This window comes from Micrasema longulum, unplaced genomic scaffold (assembly GCF_059751315.1).
Source record: "Micrasema longulum isolate JH-2025_06_02 unplaced genomic scaffold, ASM5975131v1 h1tg001779l, whole genome shotgun sequence".
NCBI classification, from domain to species: Eukaryota; Metazoa; Arthropoda; class Insecta; order Trichoptera; family Brachycentridae; genus Micrasema; species Micrasema longulum.
In genome coordinates this window covers 90,546-113,692 of record NW_028278954.1, presented here as the reverse complement: position 1 = coordinate 113,692, position 23,147 = coordinate 90,546, and the positions used below count along the sequence as shown (strand labels likewise).

Genomic DNA, 23,147 nt, shown 5'->3' with positions numbered 1-23,147 from the left:
GAAAGTCCTTATCGTGGTGTTTTATCGCGAGCATAATATTTATAGGCGGTATTGTGTCTAGTTCGCTGGTAAACAAAGCGCAAAAACGGGCCCGTGAGAGCCGGGACACTTTCGATGGAACTCGTGTGAAACTGGGCAAGTCTCGCGCTCATGAAGCCGAGGAAACCGAGAGTTGCCAGTTGCCACCGAACCGGCTGAGCTTGTGTGGGCGGTGTGGCCTCACACGCTCGTACTGCACGCGCACTCGCCACACTGCTATTGCATTACACTGTGCATTGTACTCCCGATAACGGTATACTTTGTCATTTGCAAAGACACGCTAATTTATTTATTTCGGTTACTACGCCGTGTGTCGTTTACAAAAATGCCGATAGTATAAAATAAGATTTTTAAAAAAATATTGTTTGTTTACATTTGATATTTTTTTTATTCCACAATATATCACCTATGGCATGGAATGCTCTCCCAGCAGAGGTACGAAACTGTGAGAGCGAAGTGATGTTTCGGCAAAATGTTGAAACCCACTTGTTCTCTAATTCATTTGAATAAATGCGTAGGATGCGATAACAAAGTAAATGGTTTTGCTTAAATTACAAATTCAAAAAGTTGTTTTTATTTTTTTACTATTTATATAATCACTTTGTAAAGCGCTCTAGAGGTATCATATTATGAAGATGGCGCTATATAAGTTATTTATATTCATAATAATCACTTTATTTATGAAAATACTAAATTTAATTTGCCAGTACCTAGGACTAACTCAAGGAAAAACGACTTTTTCTTTAGAGCATGTCATTATTATAATACTGTTCTCTCCGGTCAGGTCAAGCAGACATTTTTCATCTCTCCTATATGAAATATAGAAAATTCCTTATAGACAGTACACCCGTTTAGTTTTACGATGTCAGTAATTATGTAAGTATTCGTATGTTCATTATTATATTTTTGTACCTTTTATATTATTTTTATATAACTTTTTTCTTTTCTTATTCTTTAAATTTATCTTGTTTCTATTAAATTTATTTGTATAACTGTATATAAGTATATGTATTTTTATTTTATTTAAAACTTCTGAGTGCTTAACAATTGTTAATTGCTTTTATTTTGATACCGATAATGTAATTAATAAATATTTATTTATTTTATTAGGTAAACAAACAGTATGTACACATATATTGCCAATTTCTTTGTATATTAGAGTAAGAAACTCATGCACACACCAAAAAAATTGTTTACACTTAATACAATAATTTAAATTATGTTCAATATAATAAATGTAAAAGAAACGAAATGAAAAAATATTTATATTATAATAATGTTAAATGTCTGCTTCTCTCAAAATTTCAATAATTTTCAATATCTTACACCACTGTGGAAAATTTTTATTTACTATTTTCACAATTTTCGTTCATATGTATTCTTAATTTCTGTGTACAATATATGTAAAAACTGTTGTTTTTCTCCCAAATAAAAAATAAATAAATGAATAAAATGAAAAAATCCCACATATAGGCACAGCCTGTGCGTGGGTATACTAAATCTAGAATACATTATGAAATCTATGGTGTAGATGCACACATAAATATATTTTTAAAAACATATTATAAAATAAAAATTTAAAGTTGTCTTCAGGATTTTGTTTTTTAAATACGAGTAAGCGGAAAATAAGAAAGAGACAAAATAAAATATAGGTGTAGAGCAAAAAAATATTAAATTAGGAAAAAATACGAAAGCAAATAAAAAGTTTATCTGGAAAAGAAAACAACGACATTTATATTTGCGAGCCAGTTTATAAATGAATTATTAGAAGAGGAGAGGCTTAAATTATAATTTTTCGCTGTATCTTTGAAGTAGAAGTTATACAGTTTAGATGATGGGATGCGATTAAATCATCGTGGGTCCTGGGTTACAATAGGAAGTTAACAGAGTTATGTTCGACTGTCGTTTGACAGGCACCACGGCGCAGTTGGTTAGACGGCCAACTGTGAAACTGGCGTCGCGGGTTCGATTCCCGCCAATTGCAAGGAAAAAATCCAAGAAAGATTTTTTTCTCAATTGGTCTGGGTGTTGTGGTGTATTTTTCATTACCTCCTTCCATATCCCCTCTATCCCACCTGCTAAAAAGCCTCAAAATGGAGGCTTAGCGAGTTATTCCTTTATAAAAAATAACAAGGAATAAATAAATAATAATAATAAAATAAAAAAAGTTCAATCGAAAATTGCGTACCAAAAAGTGTGTTTTTGTATGAATTATTTAATTACCTATGTTGATTACCGGTAATTAAAAGTGTTTGGAAAAAAATATATACACATACCGTATTTTCCGGACGATAAGACGCATCGGACCATAAGACGCACTCCAATTTTTGGTTTAATTTTCAGAGCAAAAAAAGTGCGTCTTATGCTGTAACTAATCTGTTTCTTTAATTCATTCGTATCGTATGAGATGGATATACAGGGTGTTCATTTAACCCTGTCACATCCGAAACTACGATGCTCAGTATGAGCAAGAAGACATATTGGACATTAAAATAAATTTTTAGAACGAATAAAATGTCTAAAAAAGCAAATGGTTGCTTGATTCTGCAGGGGAGAAACGAGGGGGGGAGACTGATACGCCGACAACCGCTCCCCTCGCTTCTCCCCTGCAGAAGTAAGCAACAATTTGTTTTTTTTTTTTAATATGATAATATGTCTTCTTGCCTATAATGATCATCGTGGTTTCGGATGTGACAGGTTTTAAGAACGTCCTGTATAACGAACGAACGAACTAACTTACGAAACGAAATTGTGACAGAATAAGCCTGCAGTAAACTTAATTTTACTTTGTAGATACAATTGTAAATAACTGTTAACTTCCCATTGTAATACGGGCCCTGGCACCCAGTTATAAATAAATCAAGTAAAAGCGTACTGAGAAACGAACAGATTTTAAATTAACAAGCTGCATACAGAAACGACTGCGACACGGTACAAATTCTAAGTAAATGACGTTACATGCATAATATCAACCACGATAATGGAGTTGTAATGCGATCGGAAAATAGTACGAACGACACCCAGAAAAACTCATCGTGCACGCTAATAAATAGTTAAATATAACATTCCAATTACCGTTTTATCAATTTCCTTGACCTGTGTTGCACATTATTTTATCTTTTTATTGATTGATATAAACATTATTTAAGAGGGCACGGATAGGATAAAGGCGTTGTGATTATTTATTTATATTTACACTTTATATACGTATAGAATAAACAGGTGTTCTTTAAACCCTGTCACATCCGAAACCACGATGATCAGTATGAGTAAGAAGACATATTGGCACATTCAAATATTTTTTTAGAACGAATTAAATTTAAAAAAAAAAATATATCAAAAAAAGGAAATGGTTGGTTACTTTTGCAGGGGAGAAGCGAGGGGGGAAGTGGGGAGTCTGACACTGAGCCCCACTCCCCTCACTTCTCCCCTGCAGAAGTAAGCAACCATTCGTTTTTTTAAAAATATTTTATTTAAAAAAACATTTGAAATGCGTTCTTCTAAACTCGAACATAATATCGTCGGGTTTCTGGCACAAGGCGCAATAAATGGCATTAAAAAATCTTTGTTTAAAAAGCAAAAGAAATATATTTCAGATTTTATAAATACAACAAAGGATTTGGGGTGAGTTTTTAACTTTAAAAATTAAATATCTCACTACTAGTAAGATGATACTACATTGTCATCGCTAACTAATAGCGTCACGTAAGGCAATATGTGAATATAATAAACGTATTTTAATACACTCAGATACCCATCCCGCATTCTCCATTCGAATACCACATTATTATAACACTCCAGGTGACAAGGTCAACAACTTCCAATTAGGTCTATTGTTCGATACCATCTCCATCTTCAGGTACGATCGCCTCCGGGACAATTGGATCCCCGGACGACGGTCTCCGGGTGGAGGAGCGCGCCACTCGACAAAAGGACATCTCACCATCCGCCACTCGGACGGAGCGACGAGCGAGGGGGTCGCGCCATTGAAGCGCGGAAGGAATGTTACGAAGTTTGGCACTTTGCTCCGACGGTAGGGTTAATACGAGTCAAGTGGGCTCGAACGTAATATTATTAGACGGATGGATATTTATGGGACTATTAATTTATTCACAAAGGCCTATCGTCGGAACAAAAGAAAGGGTACGTATACGTACAAACAAAATATTCTTTGGAGGCAAAGAAATAGATGAAATGTCAAATGGCTCGAATAGATTGCGAAACAAAAAAAATAAAGAAAGGTGTACGAGGTGTGTTCAGAATATAACGGGATTTTTTTAATTTCGCAAGTTTGGAGAGTGCAATTGTCTTTTTTTTAAGTATGCTTAAATGTTCAGCTGTATTAATTGTTTAATTTGTCTGTGGCAGCCACTAAGGTAAGACGTGTTCGGCGTGCTCGGCGATTTTCGTCTTGGCGATCCAGAATACCTCCACTGGTACGATCGAGCCTTAGTTTCGACGTCATATCCGTAAACCCATGTTTTGTCACCTGTTATAGCACGTTTCGGTGATTCTGCATCGTCGTGGACTTCATTTAGTGACGCCTGAGAATCTTCCATTAGTTGCTGTTTATGTTCGAAATTCAAAAATTTTGGAACACATTGCTGGCACGCGTTTCATACCCAAAATATTCGAAAAACTTTCACGGCATGAGCCAATCGATACGCCAACATCATCAGAGACCTCTAATTGTGATTCGGCGATCGTTCACCGCCATTTCATGAACTTTTTCCACGTTTTCATCGGTTAGAGGCTGAAAATTTTAGCATACTTCAGGGGCATGTATACCAACATTTTTTTTTCAAATTGACAATCTGACCCGATTGTCAATTTGAAAACTTTCGAATTTCGAACCCGTTATTTTCTGAACACACCTCGTATGTACCTCAAAACGTGGTCTTTAAATTTCTTTCAAAAAAGGGGTTTCTTTTGATGATTCAGTGGCGAAATAACTCTTTCGACGTTAGAATGATCGAGACCGATGATCGTAGGGTGAGTACCGAAAATAGAAATTCAAAGGAACCTTATTTTTAGCGAAGGGATTGGGTGAAAGCGGGATCAGCCCGGTCACTTGAACATTAAAGGTGATATCACATCTGATATGGAGTTCGGCGTGGGGGCAATTTGGGTGTTATCAATAATGACGTCGATCGGGTGTTGGCTGGGAATGCATATTGGATCGATATAATACTGTGTGGATAGTAATATTGTATTTACTCCCTACCAAAACACTAACAAAATCGAATGCACCTCACCTCGTAATCGCAAGCAATATTTCTCGGTAATAAGTAGACATCATTTTTGCATTATCTCCTGCGTTATCATAATGGCATGGGTGCGGTAGAGCACTTCAAAAAGAAATATTATTCGTTGAATAGATTATTATTTGAGATTAGCAGCAAACTACAGTGTGGTGATTGCGATACGGAAGATTCGAGGAGACGAGACGGGGCGAAAGTTTTGGATTCAAATTTTTGTCATCAAAGGCTATTTGAAATAGAAAATTAATGACTTGTTTCGATACCGTTTTATATAATACGTGATTTTCTATCACAATAAGCGATATTTATCACATTCTCCCACTCGAGGCGAGACAAGGTTAATGCATACTGAATACGAATCAAAATGAACTCAGCTAGAGCGCATTTTAGATAATAAACATTCATCGTACATGACCTCTTCGCCTAACTCAATTTCCTTAGCTCGAATGGCAGACTTTGTATACACATTTGTTTGATTAATGAAAAGGGACTACTCTGTATTATAACTGTCACGAATTTCGAAAACACGATATTTAAAGATGCAAAAAAAAATGACGAGTAAAGAATCTCGCGATGAAAGCAAAGTAGGTATTCATATTTAAATTTAAAAAATGATTAGAAGATAACGAAATTTTAAAGAAATACTTTTATTCATATTAGGAAACTCGGGCGAATGAGATTTGAGTATAGTGAAGAAGTTTTATAGTGTTTATTTACGCAAACGATATGATATAATGGAGTGTAGTCGGGCAATATTGCAGGCTTGTGATCCGTTGACAAGATACGGAACACGGAACACGCGACGCCACGTGCCGCACGCTGATCTCGATACGACAGCGATGCCCGATTCCGGCTAGGAACCGATGCGATGTACACTATGGAAACACTTGTTCATACTGAAAAGCGAACTAGAAAATACACATCACGCCAGAAATGTTCGTACTCGGTATAAGTGCCGGAAGAAATAACCATCGAGCGATATAAATTCCATTAATTTAGTGTATATACTAATCTAGAGCTTTCAGTTGCTGAATTTGGTTCGTATACTGGATTTTTCAATTACCATGGCTGGTCTATTAGCGGATCCATTCATGGGTATCATCGGCTGGCTGGCTATACTATATTTAACTCCGATTATACTATGATATACGGCTATACCCATCCGTACAAAAAAACCCGTTTTCAATCAGAAATACGTTTAAATACGTGCTATCAAAGTAATACTACTGTCAAATTTAAGATACGAGTATACATACTATATTAAACCTTCGTTTCTGTAGAAATATGTTAATATATTTTATCGGATCTAAAGATGTTTGAACTTTATTATAAATCGACGAACCATTTTCCGTTTATTATTTATTTATTTATGACAAAATACAAGGTTTTTAAACTTCACATATTACATTTTATTACATATTTTATTAGTACGGGGATATTATATATAATAACACGGTAGTTTAAATAAAAATTCAATAAAATAACATCACATATCACTCGTCACACGGGCTGTAAGAACTGTTTTATTTAGGTGTTTTTAAGTACGTACACGTTTTGTATATTTTTTAGATCATTAGAAAGTGAATTGTAAAAATTTATTGCTGTATACAAAAAACTGTTTCTTTTTCTGTTGGTCCTAGGTTGTTCGCAAGTTAAATTATTTGATGCTCTTGTATTTATAAAGGTAAACCAGTTATATATTGTTTAAAAATGCCCTAACAAGGCGAAACGACTGTACAGTTGTATGTTTCAATTCAGGTTTTGATCCTAATATTAAAATTACATTATGGAGTTTTACAAAATAAACGCCAACTCAGTAAAGAAAGCCGGATAGATGCATTTCAAATTAAGGCAAAATTACAAATTTACTAAGATCCCTATATTAGAGACAAGACAAAGAAACTACGGAACATTCAACAACGCAAGGACAAGATCTGTACTATTTATTTAGCGCTCGTTTAAATCGTGGTAGACTTAAATCGAAAAAGTCCAGATCTTGTTTTGAGTTTACGATACGACAAAAACTGGACACCGGTGCCTTCAGGACATAGTTTATTCTATGCTGATCGATGAACAGCTATTCATTGTTTTTCGGTTGTTTGTTTATCGGAACATTGAACTTTACCTGTCCTATGAGTTCATCAAATATACGATTCAATATGGTGTATATATAAAAAAAAGTCCGTGTTACATCTACGATTTTGTAGACTCGAAATGATTTAAAGGGATTTTAAAGAACATCGAAACATCACAAATACCAGTAGAAAGTAGTTCTGTTTTAGCCCAGGTAAATTAGACCAAAAAAAAAAGGTTAGTGAAAAAAAGCTCGGAGTTTTGAAACTTGGCACGATTGTTTATTGGTGTCTACCCTGTCTACTGCCTAACATACTAAAAGTCCCCGAAGGTGGTGGGTGCGCTAAGGGTGAGAGGGATGAGTTCAAATGTTGCTTTTCACAAATATCTCCGAAACTATCATTTCTCGCGAAAAATGTCGAACAAAAATTTCTACAAAAACGGTTACGTTAATTTTTTGTGAGATTTATATTTTCTAAGATTCATTGAAAGTTGATCGTTTTGGGGATGTTCATGGAAACCCGTGAAAAGCAACCATTTGAACCCCCACCCTCGGAGACTTTTAGTATGTTATGCACTAGACACCAACAAACAATCGTGCTATGTTTCTTGGGGCTTTTTATCACTCTAAAAATATCATTTACTGGGCAATTTGACATTTTATTTATTTCTGCTTAATAAAGTTAGTTCATAACATCTTAAGAACTTATATAAACTTTCAATAATATTTCTTTTTTTTATCAAAATTTCTCAATAACATTTTTTTTTTAATTAATTTTAAATATTTCGATTTTTTATTTTTACTTTATTTCTTCAAGTAACTCATTTTACAGCTTCAATCCCTTGTACAATGAGTTTTGAGATTCTGTTTTTTTCCTTATTGGTAAATTAATCTTTTTTTATCCCTTGTTTCATATTATGTATGACATTGTCGGTTAAATTTTATTATTGTTTTTATTTTATTCATCCCCTTAATTATTTTATGTTTAAAAATTGCTACATTAGATTTAATTTGCTGCTTTACTGTAAGCAAGTCAATTTCGTTTAGCATTCTTTCTATATTAAAATAGATATTTCTTTTGAGTATAATCCTCATCGCCTTATTTCGAAGAATTTTAATATTTTAATTTCTCCTTCATTACATAAAAAAAAGAATGGAAGAACAGTAATTTATGTGTGGACATATTATTTGATGCTGCTGGAGATAATAGGATTCTTGAAAGTACCACGTTTACTCATCTCAGGAAACTTACAGGAACATTACACCGCACCGTTTTATTTTCCGGACGCCTTTCTTGCAACGCTGATTTAAAAATGAAGAAAATATTTATCAAAACATTAGATGACTAGGGATACAGGTGTGACGATGTAAAGATGACTGACCTTTCGGAAAGCGAAGAGTTCCCTCTGCAGCTTCAGTCTCTCGGCCGAGGGCTGCTGGCCCTTGCCCCTGATGAACTTCAGCATCGTGTCACCTGCAACCAGCGCACAAGTCACTTCCTCCGCTCCGTCTCCCGGCGGTCTACCTTCTACAATACCGTCGGCTCTACACGTCGGCCATTGGCTCATGTGGCACGTCGCGTAGAAAAAACACAATACGAGCGGTTGCCGGAATATGTCGCTAACAGACCTACGAGCAAGTCTCGCTGGTTTTAAAAAAAATATATTTGAAAACCCGTAATACACAAATATTATGAGGTCAAGTCATGCTATGTCTCGTCCGGTTAGTAAAGTCATCGTGTGCTTTATAAGGTTGATTTCAAATTTATCTACAAGGTTTTTTTTCAAGTATTAAGGTAATCCATTGTAGTCTGTAATCCACTGTCCTGCACATGTCTCGGATTTTTAATGTGGTAATGTTGTCGTTGTCTGTAGCTCAATCACAAATAACTATCGACGTGCTTAAAAACATGCTAAGCATTTGAGCGATCACAATGAACAATGATAAACATGCTTAAGTTATCGCAGTCATAAGCCAACGCGTGTGTCGGTTTGTTTTTTGTTTTCCTCGTAAATAAATGCATTTCACTGGCGAAAAATCGGCGTTTATTATTAAAAAAATACAATATTATATTGCATTTGCTAAATAGTAAGAAGTATCTAATACAAGAAAGTTAAAATTAAATTACAATCAATAAAAATAGCAGTTTTGAAATATTTTCCATATTTACACCAATGAAATTCAAATATGTGATTATGCAGCAGGATTATACGTCGCGAAACGTAAATATTTTGACATTTAATATTAGGTGTTCACGGATATTCCATTGTGATCGCGAATACGATAAACAACCATGGTGAGAAATAGTTATCACGTCGCTTATTAGCACGTCGATAGTAGTTAGTAATGTTATGTGACAAACAAACGTGGCTATCTACATTTTAAGTGAAACTGAGTAAATCAAGTTTTTGTCTGGTCGATCCATATAACCATGTGAGTTTCAGTTGCTTTTAAAATGTTTCCTAATCATAAGTAAAGTAGATAGCTATTTTTAACTGAATAATATAAGCAGTCGTATAAACCAAAAATCTCAAAAATAACGGTGGCTGGAGATGGCCACGTTTGTTTTTTAGCGTCACTTAGGTCACCGTCTTGTATGTTTCCCGATACAATTTTGTGTACAATTTTCACCGTCTCAATTTTCGTCAAGCATTTTATGTCAAACTGGAGCTCAATCACAGATGGCTATCGACATGCTAAAAAACGTGCTAAGTATTTGAGCAATCACCACGAACAATCATGAACACGCTGAAGTTAAAGCGGTCGCGTTGCAAAACGCCATAGATAAGTTCCTGTGCGAGATTCAACCAATCCTCTTGAACTGACCGAAGTTGAATTTCGTTTTGCAACGCGACCGCTTTAACTTCAGCCTGTTCATGATTGTTCGTGGTGATCGCTCAAATACTTAGCACGTTTTTTAGCATGTCGATAGTTATCTGTGATTGAGCTCCTGACTTGTTTTTGGTACAGTTCTGTCATGGGGGTCAAGCAGCGCGAGTTGTATGTTAGTTTAATTATTTTATTTTGTTGTCTTTGTATCCTTGTTATGTATATCTTGTTACCGGTTTTCCAGAAGGCGATCATGTGGCTCAATTCGATTTGAACACAAGCTTAGTACATCATTAGTTTTCCTTTTTCGGAATGTGGTTTTGCTTGGTTTTTTTTCTCGCGTTTAACATTCCTCGGTGAAGAAGCGGATAACCGCACCTGATAATTCATATCCCGACAGTTATTACTGTCTTAGGATTTAAGGGACAATTGGGGAACTATAGAATACTGCAGTAAAAAAACTACATAAGTATTCCACGATCATGGCGGCCCCTGTGGTGTGATAGCTAAGACGCTTGACTCACGTATGGAGGGTTGGATTCGAAAAAATAAGATAATTTTTCTCAAGCCCGAGTGTTCTGTGCTATAATCTTCTCCTTCTTCAGCCTTGTTATCTCCACTGCGGGATTCTTCCAAACGTCTCAATTCCTTCCTATCACCCGCTTCTATCATCCACGTTTTACCGGCTATCGAGCCAATGTCATCGACCCATCTTTTTTGTGGCCTTCCGACACCTGCCGTCATTTTGCCTCGCCGAGTGTCCTGCCCACTGCCATTTTAATTTTGCTGCACGATCCGTGATATCTGTGACTTCGGTTCGGCGACTTATTTCATTATTCCCTAATCAGTCTCTTAGACATACACCGAGCATCTGTCTTTCCGTGGATCGTCGCGTGCTTTTTAGTTTCTGGCTGCTTTTCAGTGTCACAGACACGGCTTCTAATCCGAATGTCGTCACCGGCAATATACACGATATTGTTTTAGCTATAATGCAATACCGTAATTGCGTCTCATGAAAACATCCATTTTATCGAGAGTCAACGCGGGTGATTTTTTACATGTCAATCAAAAGCTCTAATCACAGATTTCGGATAGTAATCAATAAATATATTTCTTTAATGCGAGTATAACAAATTCTACAGTCATATTTTCCCTATACGCACACAGTGGTGCGTAGGGCATCGCAATGGTAGATACACCAAATGCAATGTACCTCGATTATTTGTTCAAGTGCCAGTCCGGGGACAGTGAAATATCACCATTTCTTCGTGTCCAATAAAAGTTGCGGATAGGTAGAAAAAATACCGATGTATAGAGCCGACAAAATTATGTAGGTATTTTGAATTAGGAATGGTCAGATTATTTACTAAGCACAATTTCTACAACAAAAGTCGACCATGAAAGGAGCATTGGAATGGAGATAAAATGTATTTTAAGACATTTGCTTACGGTTAGTTGGGGAGAAAACTGAGTCAAACTCAAGAATGGTTGCTTGAAATACAGTTTTAAAATACGCATGCATATTATACAAAATGTGTACTTAATTATGAATAGAGAAAATCAAAAACAAATCAAGGGATGCGGTAATGCCAAATAACATTTGTTTTGTGAATATTTATTATGCCACAACTTTTCCTTCGTGTCTGAGTTTCGCCCTCGGTTACAATGAGAAGTTAAGGTGATTCTAAACGAAAATATGAAAACAATTATTCATAGATGGCGCTTTTATTATTTGTTTATTGAAAAATGACATTTTTACGTTCATTTTCAATGGAAATTTTACAAAACTTGGCTTGCGGAAACTTTACACAATATTGATTGTAACAAATACCATAACAATATAATTTTGGTCCTTTTCACAAAATGGTGTACAAAACAAAAAATAAGATAAGTATTTTTTTGTATAAAAGCGCCATCTATGAATAGTTAGTTTCCTATTTTCGTTTAGAATCACCCTAACAGAGTTATCTACAGTAGTATATCTTAACATACTTCAAATTTTCATAAAAATATACAAATTTTAATTAGTAAAATTCGGTTTTACTCTGTACAGTTCAAGGTAGCTCTGTTAACTTCCCATTGTCATCGCCCTGGGGGGCGCAATTACAATCGGAAGTTAACTGAGTTATCTTCGACTGTCTATAAAATAAAATATTTATGTACGAAATTTTTTATATTTTTATAAAAATTTAAAGTACGAGTATCTTCGTCGGTAACCTGTAATTGAACATGTTTAAAAAAATTGTACGCATATTCTATTTTTCATACAGAAATAACTGTTTACTTCCCATTGTTATACGGGCCCAGAGTTACGGAGTAAAATGCCATGCCTTTGTGGGATTTTTTTAAGATGAAAAGAAAAAATAATAATTTTAAAAAAAAACGGTTTAGCATTTTTTTTCTAAACATGTTCAACGCGGTGCTTTTTTAAAATCATTTGTTAATAGACTATCAAGGTAATTTTTCTTTCGAAATAAATTCAAAACTGTATTCTTCATCCGCTCGGACACAGAATAAGCTGACTGGTGAGTCATAAAATTAATTGTTTACTGCCAGAGAAAAAGTTTCTAAGAATATTGCCCCCATAAGCAAAAAGGTAGCTATATGCAAGTCATATTTTGATATGACACATTCGAGTATTTATCAACTTTAAATAGGTGCGTAGGTTTTTACGGTCACTGTTATCAATATGTATCTTTTTGGGGTGATCCCGTGTAAGTAGGATTCGTTCCGATGTTAAGGCTACCATTGCAGGAGTCACCTCAGTCTCAGTTTACCCTGAAGATGGCTCCTGCAATGGTAGCCGAATCGTCTGAACGATCCAACTTACACGGAATCACACAAAAAAGATACATATTTATCAACTTTATGCATTTTTTCAGAACTGTAAATAATCATTAGTAAAAAAACAGTACGTCAATTGTTTCTGAGCATAAAATCAGTACGTGTCATATCTACGCTGCGTTTTTGATTATGAATCTCAAGATTATGTTATTGCTTAGAATTACTACTAATTTTTTAAAAACTTGAAAATTATTATATACTGTTTTTCGTAATTAAATATAGATACTTTTTCCAGCTTATTGCTTTATATCAAATGATTCCAAATTTCTTATTTTAGAACATTACCTCATATTTAATTTATTTTTGTTGAAAAGCTGCCTCTTCGCTAACGAGAGCAGTATACTACCCGATCTATTAAAATAATTTCTCTCAAAACAGCAATAAATAAAATTGAGAACAGATAAAGTTATCCAATATCAAAATGTGAAAACATATTTTTCCGCAGAAAAATAAATACAAAAATAGGACCAAAATAATAATATTTTTACCGGGTGAAAATTCAGATATTCAGCAGATAATTGTAGTACTTTGATGTTAGGAATGACATTGTGGTGGGAGCGGTGAAATAAGCCTCCCAACATGATATGATAACATAACCTTTAGTAAACATTATGCTGAGATGAGTGTGGCTATAAATGGTTTCTGCTATAAAATAAAAAAAATTCATGATAGTATTTGATTTTCCCTATTGATAAATAGTACAACATAGATATGTAATCCTACCGTGACAACAAATTCAAAACATAATTTTAATGTTTATAATTTTATTACAGTTTACAACACTTTGTAATGTACCCACCCACTACTAATCCAAAATTTTTTAACACGAAATATACTTAAAATTAAAAAGCTTTGTTTTAAGCAAGTTATTTTATTACCGACTGGTTTCGAAGCTAAACAAGTTTCCTTATCAAGGTAAAATTTAGTAATGAATCTTATCGTATTTGAAAATTTTAACAATTTCGACTAAATATTTAATCTAAACATATCATTGCTCTAGATGTGATACCTCGTATATACAACCCAGTGCACCTTCCACTACTACTACTACCATCACGCCATTTCCCCGTAGTGGTAGGCAGAGAGTATATTCCTAGCTTCTTCCACATTCTTGTCATACATGCCTTTCGGTTCTGTCTGCTTTTGACATGACTAGACTTAAGATTTTGGTTTATCTGATCATGCCACGTCTTACCGTATATACTTGTTTTACCATTCTTTCGTCGTCCATTCGTTCTACATGACCGAACCATCTCAGAGACCCTTTCTTAATATTATCGGTTTTAGACTCAAATTTACACTCTCGCCTGATTTCATCATTCGTAACCCTGTCATACATTGATTTCCCACACATTCGTCTAAGAGGTCGCATTTCAACCGCGTTCACTCGGCTTTCATCCTTCCTCTGCCAGTTCCATGTTTCACTTCCATACATAAGTGTTAGGACTAAAACTCTGTTGTGCACTGCCAGTTTAGCTTCGATTGACATATTTTTATTAGCAATTAATTTGCTTAGTACGCCGTTCATTTTGTTGCCCGCATTCACTCTCCTTTCAACATCTTTTTCCACTCTTCCGTCTCTTGAATACATACCTCCCAGATACACAAATTCTTCTACTTGTTCAAGACATTCGTTGTTTGAACAAGTAGAAGATGTGAACCTTCCAGGAGAAGAAGTCTACCGTATATAGTGTTAGCAAGGCTAGTTACGAGAGGTCAATAGCGGTCGGTTTTTAGTGAAAGAAGCCTCCCGTACACACAAGGAAGGCCTCACCAGAAATATGGAAAAAAAATTGCGGACATTTTTGCATCAACACTTAAGATTGATAAAAAAATGCAGTTACGAGGTGTCACATCTAGAGCAACGATATGGAAACTTGACTTATTATTTTCATAACGACGCTGGAAAGGAAAAGTTACCCCAAACGACATTTAGCAATTTTACAGAAGAGCTAATTTAAAAAAAATAATAATAATAAAGAATATCGTATTTTATTTTTTTATTTCAATTATGTAGGAAACACGCCAAAACAAAACATATCAAGCCATAATCGGCAGAACAACGTAAGCGACATTTTTGGCGAATTGCGTTTTTTTAAGGAAACATCATAGCTCTTTAAAATTCACCTGCCACATTTAAGGATATTTATTTTTATTTATTAAAAGAAAACATCGGCCATTATAACAAAAAGTCAAAAATACTACATAATGGACGTAAACACTACAACGACTTACCTTACTACTTGAAAACTTTTACTGGAGACAAATTTAAAATCAATCTGAAAAAGCACATGATGACTGAACTAGACGAGACATAAAATGACTAGACAATATAAAATTTCTAATGTAACCCTAACGGGTTTTTAAAAATTGTAAATAAATAAAAAAAATAAAAAAAAATCATTCCACTCCTAAAAAAATAAAAATAGTATGTTGACGTATTTTTTAAGCTAAGTAAAACAACGTAACCGACGACAATGTAGGCAGTTACGCTAGCTCGCACCACTGTCGGAGCTATAGGCAAAACAGCGTTACCGCCACTATCTTAAAAGCGGAAGGTAAGATTTAAACAATGTGGCTGTCATTTCAGTATTGGCAATAACCAACCATTATAAATCCCATTTACGGAATTATAAAAAAAATAAAAAATATATATATAAAATAAAGTAACAAAAATATAAAAACACCTCTTGCACAATTTACTATTTGTCGCTTACGTTTTTCTGCCGATTATGGCTCGATATGTGTGAGATTTTTTTATTCATTAAAAAAAAACTTTATTTGTCTCTTCTGTAAAGAATTATAAAATAGTAGTAGATCCAATACTATATTTTACCTTGATAAGGAAGCTTGGGTAGCTTCGAAACCAGTCAGTAAAAATAAAAAATAAGTGGTGAAAAACGAAGTTGTTTTATTTTTTATTTTAATAAATAAACTACGTAAGTGCTTCATACATAAATTTCATTTTAAAAAAAATATTAAAAAATTACATCTACATAAGAAATACATAATTTTAAGGAAAAAATATTTTTAAAATATCTAAACTAATTCATTAATAATGACATCCAAATTATAAAAAAACAAGCAGACAGTAAATATTTAAATAAGAACATATTTATCAACAACAGCAAACATATTAATTATTATTAGCTGGAAATGATACAGCATTGTATGCACTATACTTATTTCTATGGTACATAAGTAATAAGTATATGCTTTGTGTTTAAGGAATAATAAAAAGGGAAAAAGCAAAGCTTAAGTACCCAGCACATGACAGAACATAAGCCCTATAAATGCCTAGAATTCCATATTCTCAACAGCTTCATCTCTGTTGAAAATATCTAAATATTGATATTAGTACCGCCAGGGTACACAAAATTTGTCTACGAAGATAGAAAATATTGTTAAATATTATATTCAATCAAAGAAGTAGTAACAGTTAAAAACATGGGGGCGTACTTATAAACCTGGTATAAAGTTACGCCTGGGCATTTTGGTAGAATATGGGTGGGAATACCATTCCGTTATGCACATACCACTATGTCTAGGCGTAACTTTATACCAGGTTTATAAGTTGTGTTAGTAGAAATTAGCATGCTGAGGAAAAGGTTAAAACCAATATATGATTGATATATGGAGGTCATGAGCCCTTAAGTTAGTATAACTATAAGTATAACTAAATGTTTAAATTTATATTTTGTATAACTATCTAAATAAACACTTTAAAAATATGCACAAATACTCATATATATACGGTGTTTTTTAAACCCTGTCACATCCGAAACCACGATGATCAGTATGAGCAAGAAGACATATTGGCACATAAAAATATTTTTTTAGAACGAATAAAATTTAAAAAAATAAAATATTTAAAAAAACAAATGGTTGCTAACTCCTGCAGGAGAGAAACGAGGAGGGGGCAGTCTGACACACCGTTAACCACGCGGCCGCGCCCCCCTCGCTTCTCCCCTGCAGAAGTAAGCAACCATTTGTTATTTTTAATATTTAATTTTTACAAATTTTCTTTGTTCTAAATATTTTTTTAAATATGCCAACATGTCTTCTTGCCCATACTGATCATCGTGGTTTCGGATGTGACAGGGTTTAAAGAACATCCTGTATAAATACTAATATTAAAACTATCTGAAAAATATTATGTTTATTTTGATTTATGTTTCTTTCATAAAATGCATGCTTCTACTTTCCATTATGTCGTATTCCAACTGAACACAGGGCACTTGACCTCATAGAGTTAGGGATATGTTTTTTTTTTTGTAATATGTCTCTAGATATGAATAAATAAATTTTAAAAATATTAACCCAATATTTTACCAAAATGTTAAGCAACATCAAAAATATTATATTTGTTTGGTTTATTAATGTTTAGTAGTTACTCGGAGTGCTCGTGTAGTCGGGTAGACACTATAATATGATTGTACGCGATATCAACTAATCAGATACCTGCTATACAAGTGCTACAGCGATAAATTGAAAAGCATTTTCATAAAGTTGAAGTGAAACACTCCTTATCTCTCGATTGGAACTTGTGTACTAGGGATAGATAACAGTGCAAGTAATAAAATAGATAGCGTCTACTCGAGCACAATAATGTGTCTAAATAACACCTGTATTGAGAAATATTTTATTTTACAGGTAGATAAGTTCAACTCTGTCTGCCTCGCGGATTTGTCAAGAAAATACAGATGCGTGTAGATCCAGAGCTTCGGGTGATTGGTTTCGATTCAATCCTGAAAAAGGAAATCGAGCGGAGATAAATTCACGTCGTATTTCACATTCTCCTGTCATGCTTGAGATCCCGGGTTCAATTCCCAGCAGCGAGGAAGTGAAATAATAGTTTAAAAGGTCACCTACTGTTCAATTATTCACAGTTCATGGATAGGCACTTGCTGATCAACTTACCTTCCAAGTAACAAAATTAATTCAGATACACTGCAGTTGGAATATCAATGCAGTGTCCTATGCACCACTGAGTGTAGAAAGAGAAATAATATTTAAGTACTTGTAATTTTATTATTATTATTATTGCATTAATTTTATGCGAGCAGCTTAAAGCCGATATGCTTAAATCTATTTTATTGAAAGTTAGCTGTTGGCACACTTGCTTTTCCGCAGCGAATCTAGTACATTTTTTAACCCATTGAGTCTACACATCAGCTCTTGTGGGAGCTTATTCTGACCATCAACAACCCTTTTATTGCTCAGGAAATGCTTCCGCGGATTTAGATTGAATCTTGTTTTCTCCAGCCTGAGACTGTGGCCTCGAAGACGAGCATCTTGTTTAAGCTTGAACATGGAATCTTAATTTGGGCAGCTATAGTGACTGTTGAGTATCTTGTGTGTCTCTATCGGGTCACCCCTTTCTCGCCGTTTCTGCAGTATTGTGAGACAGTCACTATGATTCGACTACAACTATTGCAATCTGCCTTCTGGTGAAAAAATATTGATGATCTTTAAGTATTTGTACATAAAGGTGTTGCTTTATTTAAACATTCCGGAAAGAGCAATGTAAAAAAATCAAACTATATTTTATATTTCAACAAAATCATAGGAAAGTGTATTTATTCGCATTATTTCCTAAAAGACACAACGTTTTTTAAACAAATCAAATTAAAATGATCCTATCGATTTGTCAACTAGAATATCTTCACATAAACATAACAGATTAGAATAGTCAGCGTATAAGACATTTCTGAATGTAATAAATCAGTCCGGTCTAGACACACTTATAGCTGACAGTGCGGAAGGATTTTGTGGGCGGAAGTATAATTATGCTGAATTGTAAATAAACATGATAATGAAATGAATTATTCAACCGAAATACAGAATGCCAAAGGCCTACTAGCATTTTTAAACATATTAGTATTGTGAGGTAGAAATTCAGAAGAGTACTTATTTAATTTATCGAGTTTATGAGAAAGTACTTAAATATTTATGAATTTTATCTTAGGCAGATACTTCCTTAAGAAAAATGCATTACTTTCTATTACTAATTTCATGATCATTGTCATTTCCCTTTTCACACCCAGTAATACTACAATATTGTGGTGCTTTTGATTATTTTTGTTGCATTTAAGGTAAGGCGATCAGTTTTTTATTTATTTATGCTTTATTAAGTTAGTTCATAACATTGCAATTTATATTAAAATTTCTTATTTTGAAGAATTTGTATGTTTTTAATTTCCCTTTCATTAGAATAGAAGAACGGTATACATGGATAATGTATACTCCGAGATACTTTACATTTACATTATCCACAGAATTTATTACTAGATTATCAATATTCCTTTTTCAGGATTTTTATCCGAGACTAGTCATCGAGTGAATAACACTCGTTCAGATATCTGCTCCTAATAATTTCATACTCCGATAGAAAATTTACTAGATCTATTATCTGAGAATTAAAAAGAATAATCTTATAAAGTATTTAACCCCTTTCTTGGCAATGTATCGTAAAGTATACATTATCAAGAAAAATGTTTTTTTTCTCATGAACTAAAACACGAATAAAACTGTGTTAAATTAAAACTGCATTACCATATTTTTCATTCTTAACTGCAGCATCGCAATGAGGAAGTTTGGTGCTTTTTTTTAAGTTTTGTGATTTTGAAATTGCTACGCTTGTGACGTCTAAAGTTCTCTATGGAGAGTTGTCCTGATTGGTAGGGTAGATTGACTTTCCGGTAACCGGGAAAGTATCACAACACCTATCATTGCTTGATTCGGAATAACTAGTGACATTCAAAGTAGTTAGTTTTCATGAAAATTATTTTTATAATTTTTTTCATACATTTTCAAGAAATTTCACAGTACAATTGAATGCTCTCATTTTTACCGCGTATAAGAAAACATTCTTTATACCCAATTTCCCATTGCAATAAATTTTTTCATTCATAAAAAAGTTTGTTATTTTTTTAAATAGTTTTTATTGGTGTGTCAAAAAAAATTACGATTCTGAAACCTTTTCAGCTATCAAATGTGTAAAAAAATAATTTTTCATTCTGCCAAGATAGGGGTTAAAAAATTAATTAAAATACATTTAAAAACCTAGTATTTATGTTGAAATTTTTAGCAACAGGTGAGAACGACAACATAGACAGAGTTTCTCATTGTGATATTGTAAAAGTATAAAATATAATGTAATTTCAACGTTTGTTTCATTCGAGGAAATGGTTTTAAAAGTTCAAAGTTAAGTGAATGAAGGTTATGCTGTACCTTTCATTTTTATTTTATTATATGGTGGAGGACATTATATGCCTTACGGTAGTGTTTTAGAAGAGGCGGGTTATATAAATAATCACATAGAATGCATGCTTTACAACTTACAGGTTATACAGTAAGACAAGATAGAAAGAAAGCTCCATCAACCCAACATAACAAGAGGACAATCTCATGCCATAAGACACATAACAAGAAAATGCTAACCCGTGTTAATTTTGTTAGGCATTAAGATTTTACCAAACGTCAGAAACAATGTTCGAGGCGAGAACACGAAACAAACGGAAGGATCCGAGTTTTTCTCCCGGCGGGGATGGGCAGTGGGCGGAGGACGGGAGGCACAATGGGCTCAGGGGGCTCGGGGTTCTCGGGAAGGACAGTGCGAGAGACTCGCGTAGGAACGGCTGTCTGTTGTATTCAAAATAGCCTCGAAACATTTACAGTTACAGAGCATTGCGCACCATACAAGCCTGTCAAACCACTTTACATGTTGTCAAAAAACACTTAAACAACACGGACGAACAACTCCGGAACAGCCGCGATAGCACAGTTACCCGCCGCTCAAACTTTTACACTTTATAAACAATTTTAACATAAAACTACGTCGAAAAGCGACTAAATAATTTCGGCATTCCTCGCCGGTCGTCTCGCAGACAACAGACAACGCCTGCTTGACAGATACAAAATAAAACTTGAACGCGGATTTGTCGCCCGCTCGCGTGTTTCCCTTCGTTAGTAAGCAGATTTAGAATTAACAAACCTTAAAAACAATTTACACTTTATTTTTGCTATCCGAATATGGAATAAAACACTATTTCGTCCACCGACACAGCACTACAAACACGTCAACTACAAACGCGAAATGTGAGTCACTAACTACAATGTTGCCAACGTATAACATAAATAGTTGATCATTGACGCCATGTCACAGTGGTGTAGTAGGAGTACAATCACCCAACTGTCAAAAATATATATTTTATTTTATTGAAATAAACGGCACTTAACGACTTTTACATATAAGTTGCATATACATACATGTAAGTGAAATTATAAGTAAACCTTAGTATTTAAACCTAACAGTTATTTACAAATTAAGAAGTAAAAAAAAGAGACAGTATAAAAATTATGTTCATCATCATTCCCTTTCCGCACCTAATGGTGCATAGGGAACTGCATTGGTACACCAACCGCAGCGTATCTTGACTACATCTTGTTACATAAAAGTAAGATGATCAGTCTTACGCTTCAGGTACCAGTCCAGGGACTATGAAATATTCCAGTATATAATATTTCATATCAACCATGTCAGGAATCGAACCAGAGACCTCTCGCATGGTAGGCAAACGCGCTTAACATTACAGCACAAGGCCGAAATTATATTACCAGTTATAAAAATATTGATAGACAAGAAAATATTTAGTCCTAGAACTATTTTGAACCTGCAAAAAAAACAAAACTAATTAAGCAATACAAAGAAATTAAAACAATTTTGAAAAATACCTCACAATAAAAAACATTAAAAAAGTATTATTATTTAAAACTATTACTTACGAATTTTTCGGCTCATGGGTCAAGCGTTCTATTTTGTTTTATTGTATGAAATAATAAAACATTGTACGAAATAATAAAATATAGTAAAAAATACCCATATTTTATGGTCATTTTTATAAATAACGAGCTGAACCCGGCAATGCTTTGCTCATACTTAATTTTAGTACATACTCAGATATAGATTAAATTAACATGATCTAAAGTTTGATATCAATAATTGTATTTAGTCCAAATTAGATATGTACATAATATATACATTATTAATTTTGTGTTTTGGTTTACATAAATTGTACGTACAGGAAATTTTGATAAATAGGTATTTGAACATTGTTTTCTGTCACTGTCTTGCAGATGCCTTCCCGATACGAAGGGCTCAATTTACTAGCATTTACGGTGACAGCTAACTCATTATTTTAAATAACAGATTCTTTTATTTTATAAAATGTATGTAATTTCTGTGCGATTTAGGAATCATTACTTTGAGTGATAGATTCTTCTTTACTACATTGCTCCAAAAGTCAAAAAAATAATTTTGAGGCCCAAAGGGGCGATACTTCAAGGTTTTTTATATAGTCGCTGTATTACATTTTACCTTGCTTATAATGTAAAAGGTTTATATTTACTTCAAAGGGATATTAATTTATTTGTTTACTTTAAAAACCAAAAACAAAAAACAATTGTTTCAAGGTGCCCAAAATCCTAATAAATCAAGGCCCAAAGGGCCGATTAACTGAGCTACGAGTAACAGCTGGCCAACGAAACGAGGCCCGGAGGGCCGATCTATGGGACCAAAGATTTAAATTTTCTAGCTTTAATGTTGTACTAGTAGGCGAGAGCCAACTGTTACAAACTAGAAAATTTTGATGTAAAAAGTTGAGAGGTTTTAAATATTGGTCGATTCGATGGCCTTTACTTAGTAAGACCATACGTTTTTGACCTTTTGGCTGTATTTTACCAAAAAAAATGCAAATGACTAAATTTGTGATATTACGGAACGATTTTTATTTATTTAAAATGAAAAACTAAAATTCACCCCAAATGTCACATACCTAAAAATTCCAAGCTATTTAAAAAATACGAAATTAATGGAAAAAATACACTTGCCAACTTTTACAAGGCGGAGATTTACTAAAGAATTTTGTTATAATTTATTTCCTTTTTTGAATACAGCTCTGGAGCATAATCACTTAAACAGCTTATCCAACGTAATAATAATACGACATAAAGTATGGAAATATCTATATTTGAATTTTGAATATATCACAATAACTATATTTTTTACATTATGAAGTCTATTTTCTTACTGAGATATT

At 33.7% G+C, this 23,147-nt stretch overlaps 1 protein-coding gene across 4 annotated transcripts in view; it reads right to left on the bottom strand.

Annotated features, from left to right (window-relative positions):
• l(2)gl (LLGL domain-containing protein l(2)gl) overlaps positions 1–21,157 on the bottom strand; it is a 98,179-nt gene extending 77,022 nt beyond the window's left edge. For 2 of the 4 annotated variants that reach the window (XM_088237758.1, XM_088237760.1), the window contains exons 1-2: positions 20,491–21,157; positions 8,757–8,848 (exon numbers count right to left, since the gene is read on the bottom strand). In XM_088237758.1, coding sequence (XP_088093884.1) covers positions 8,757–8,848; positions 20,491–20,512 — 114 coding nt within the window. In that variant the 5' untranslated portion in view covers positions 20,513–21,157. The remainder of the gene's footprint in view (positions 1–8,756; positions 8,849–20,490) is intronic. The other 2 variants (XM_088237759.1, XM_088237761.1) reach the window with 1 other exon arrangement.
• Between the last annotated feature and the right edge of the window lie 1,990 nt (positions 21,158–23,147).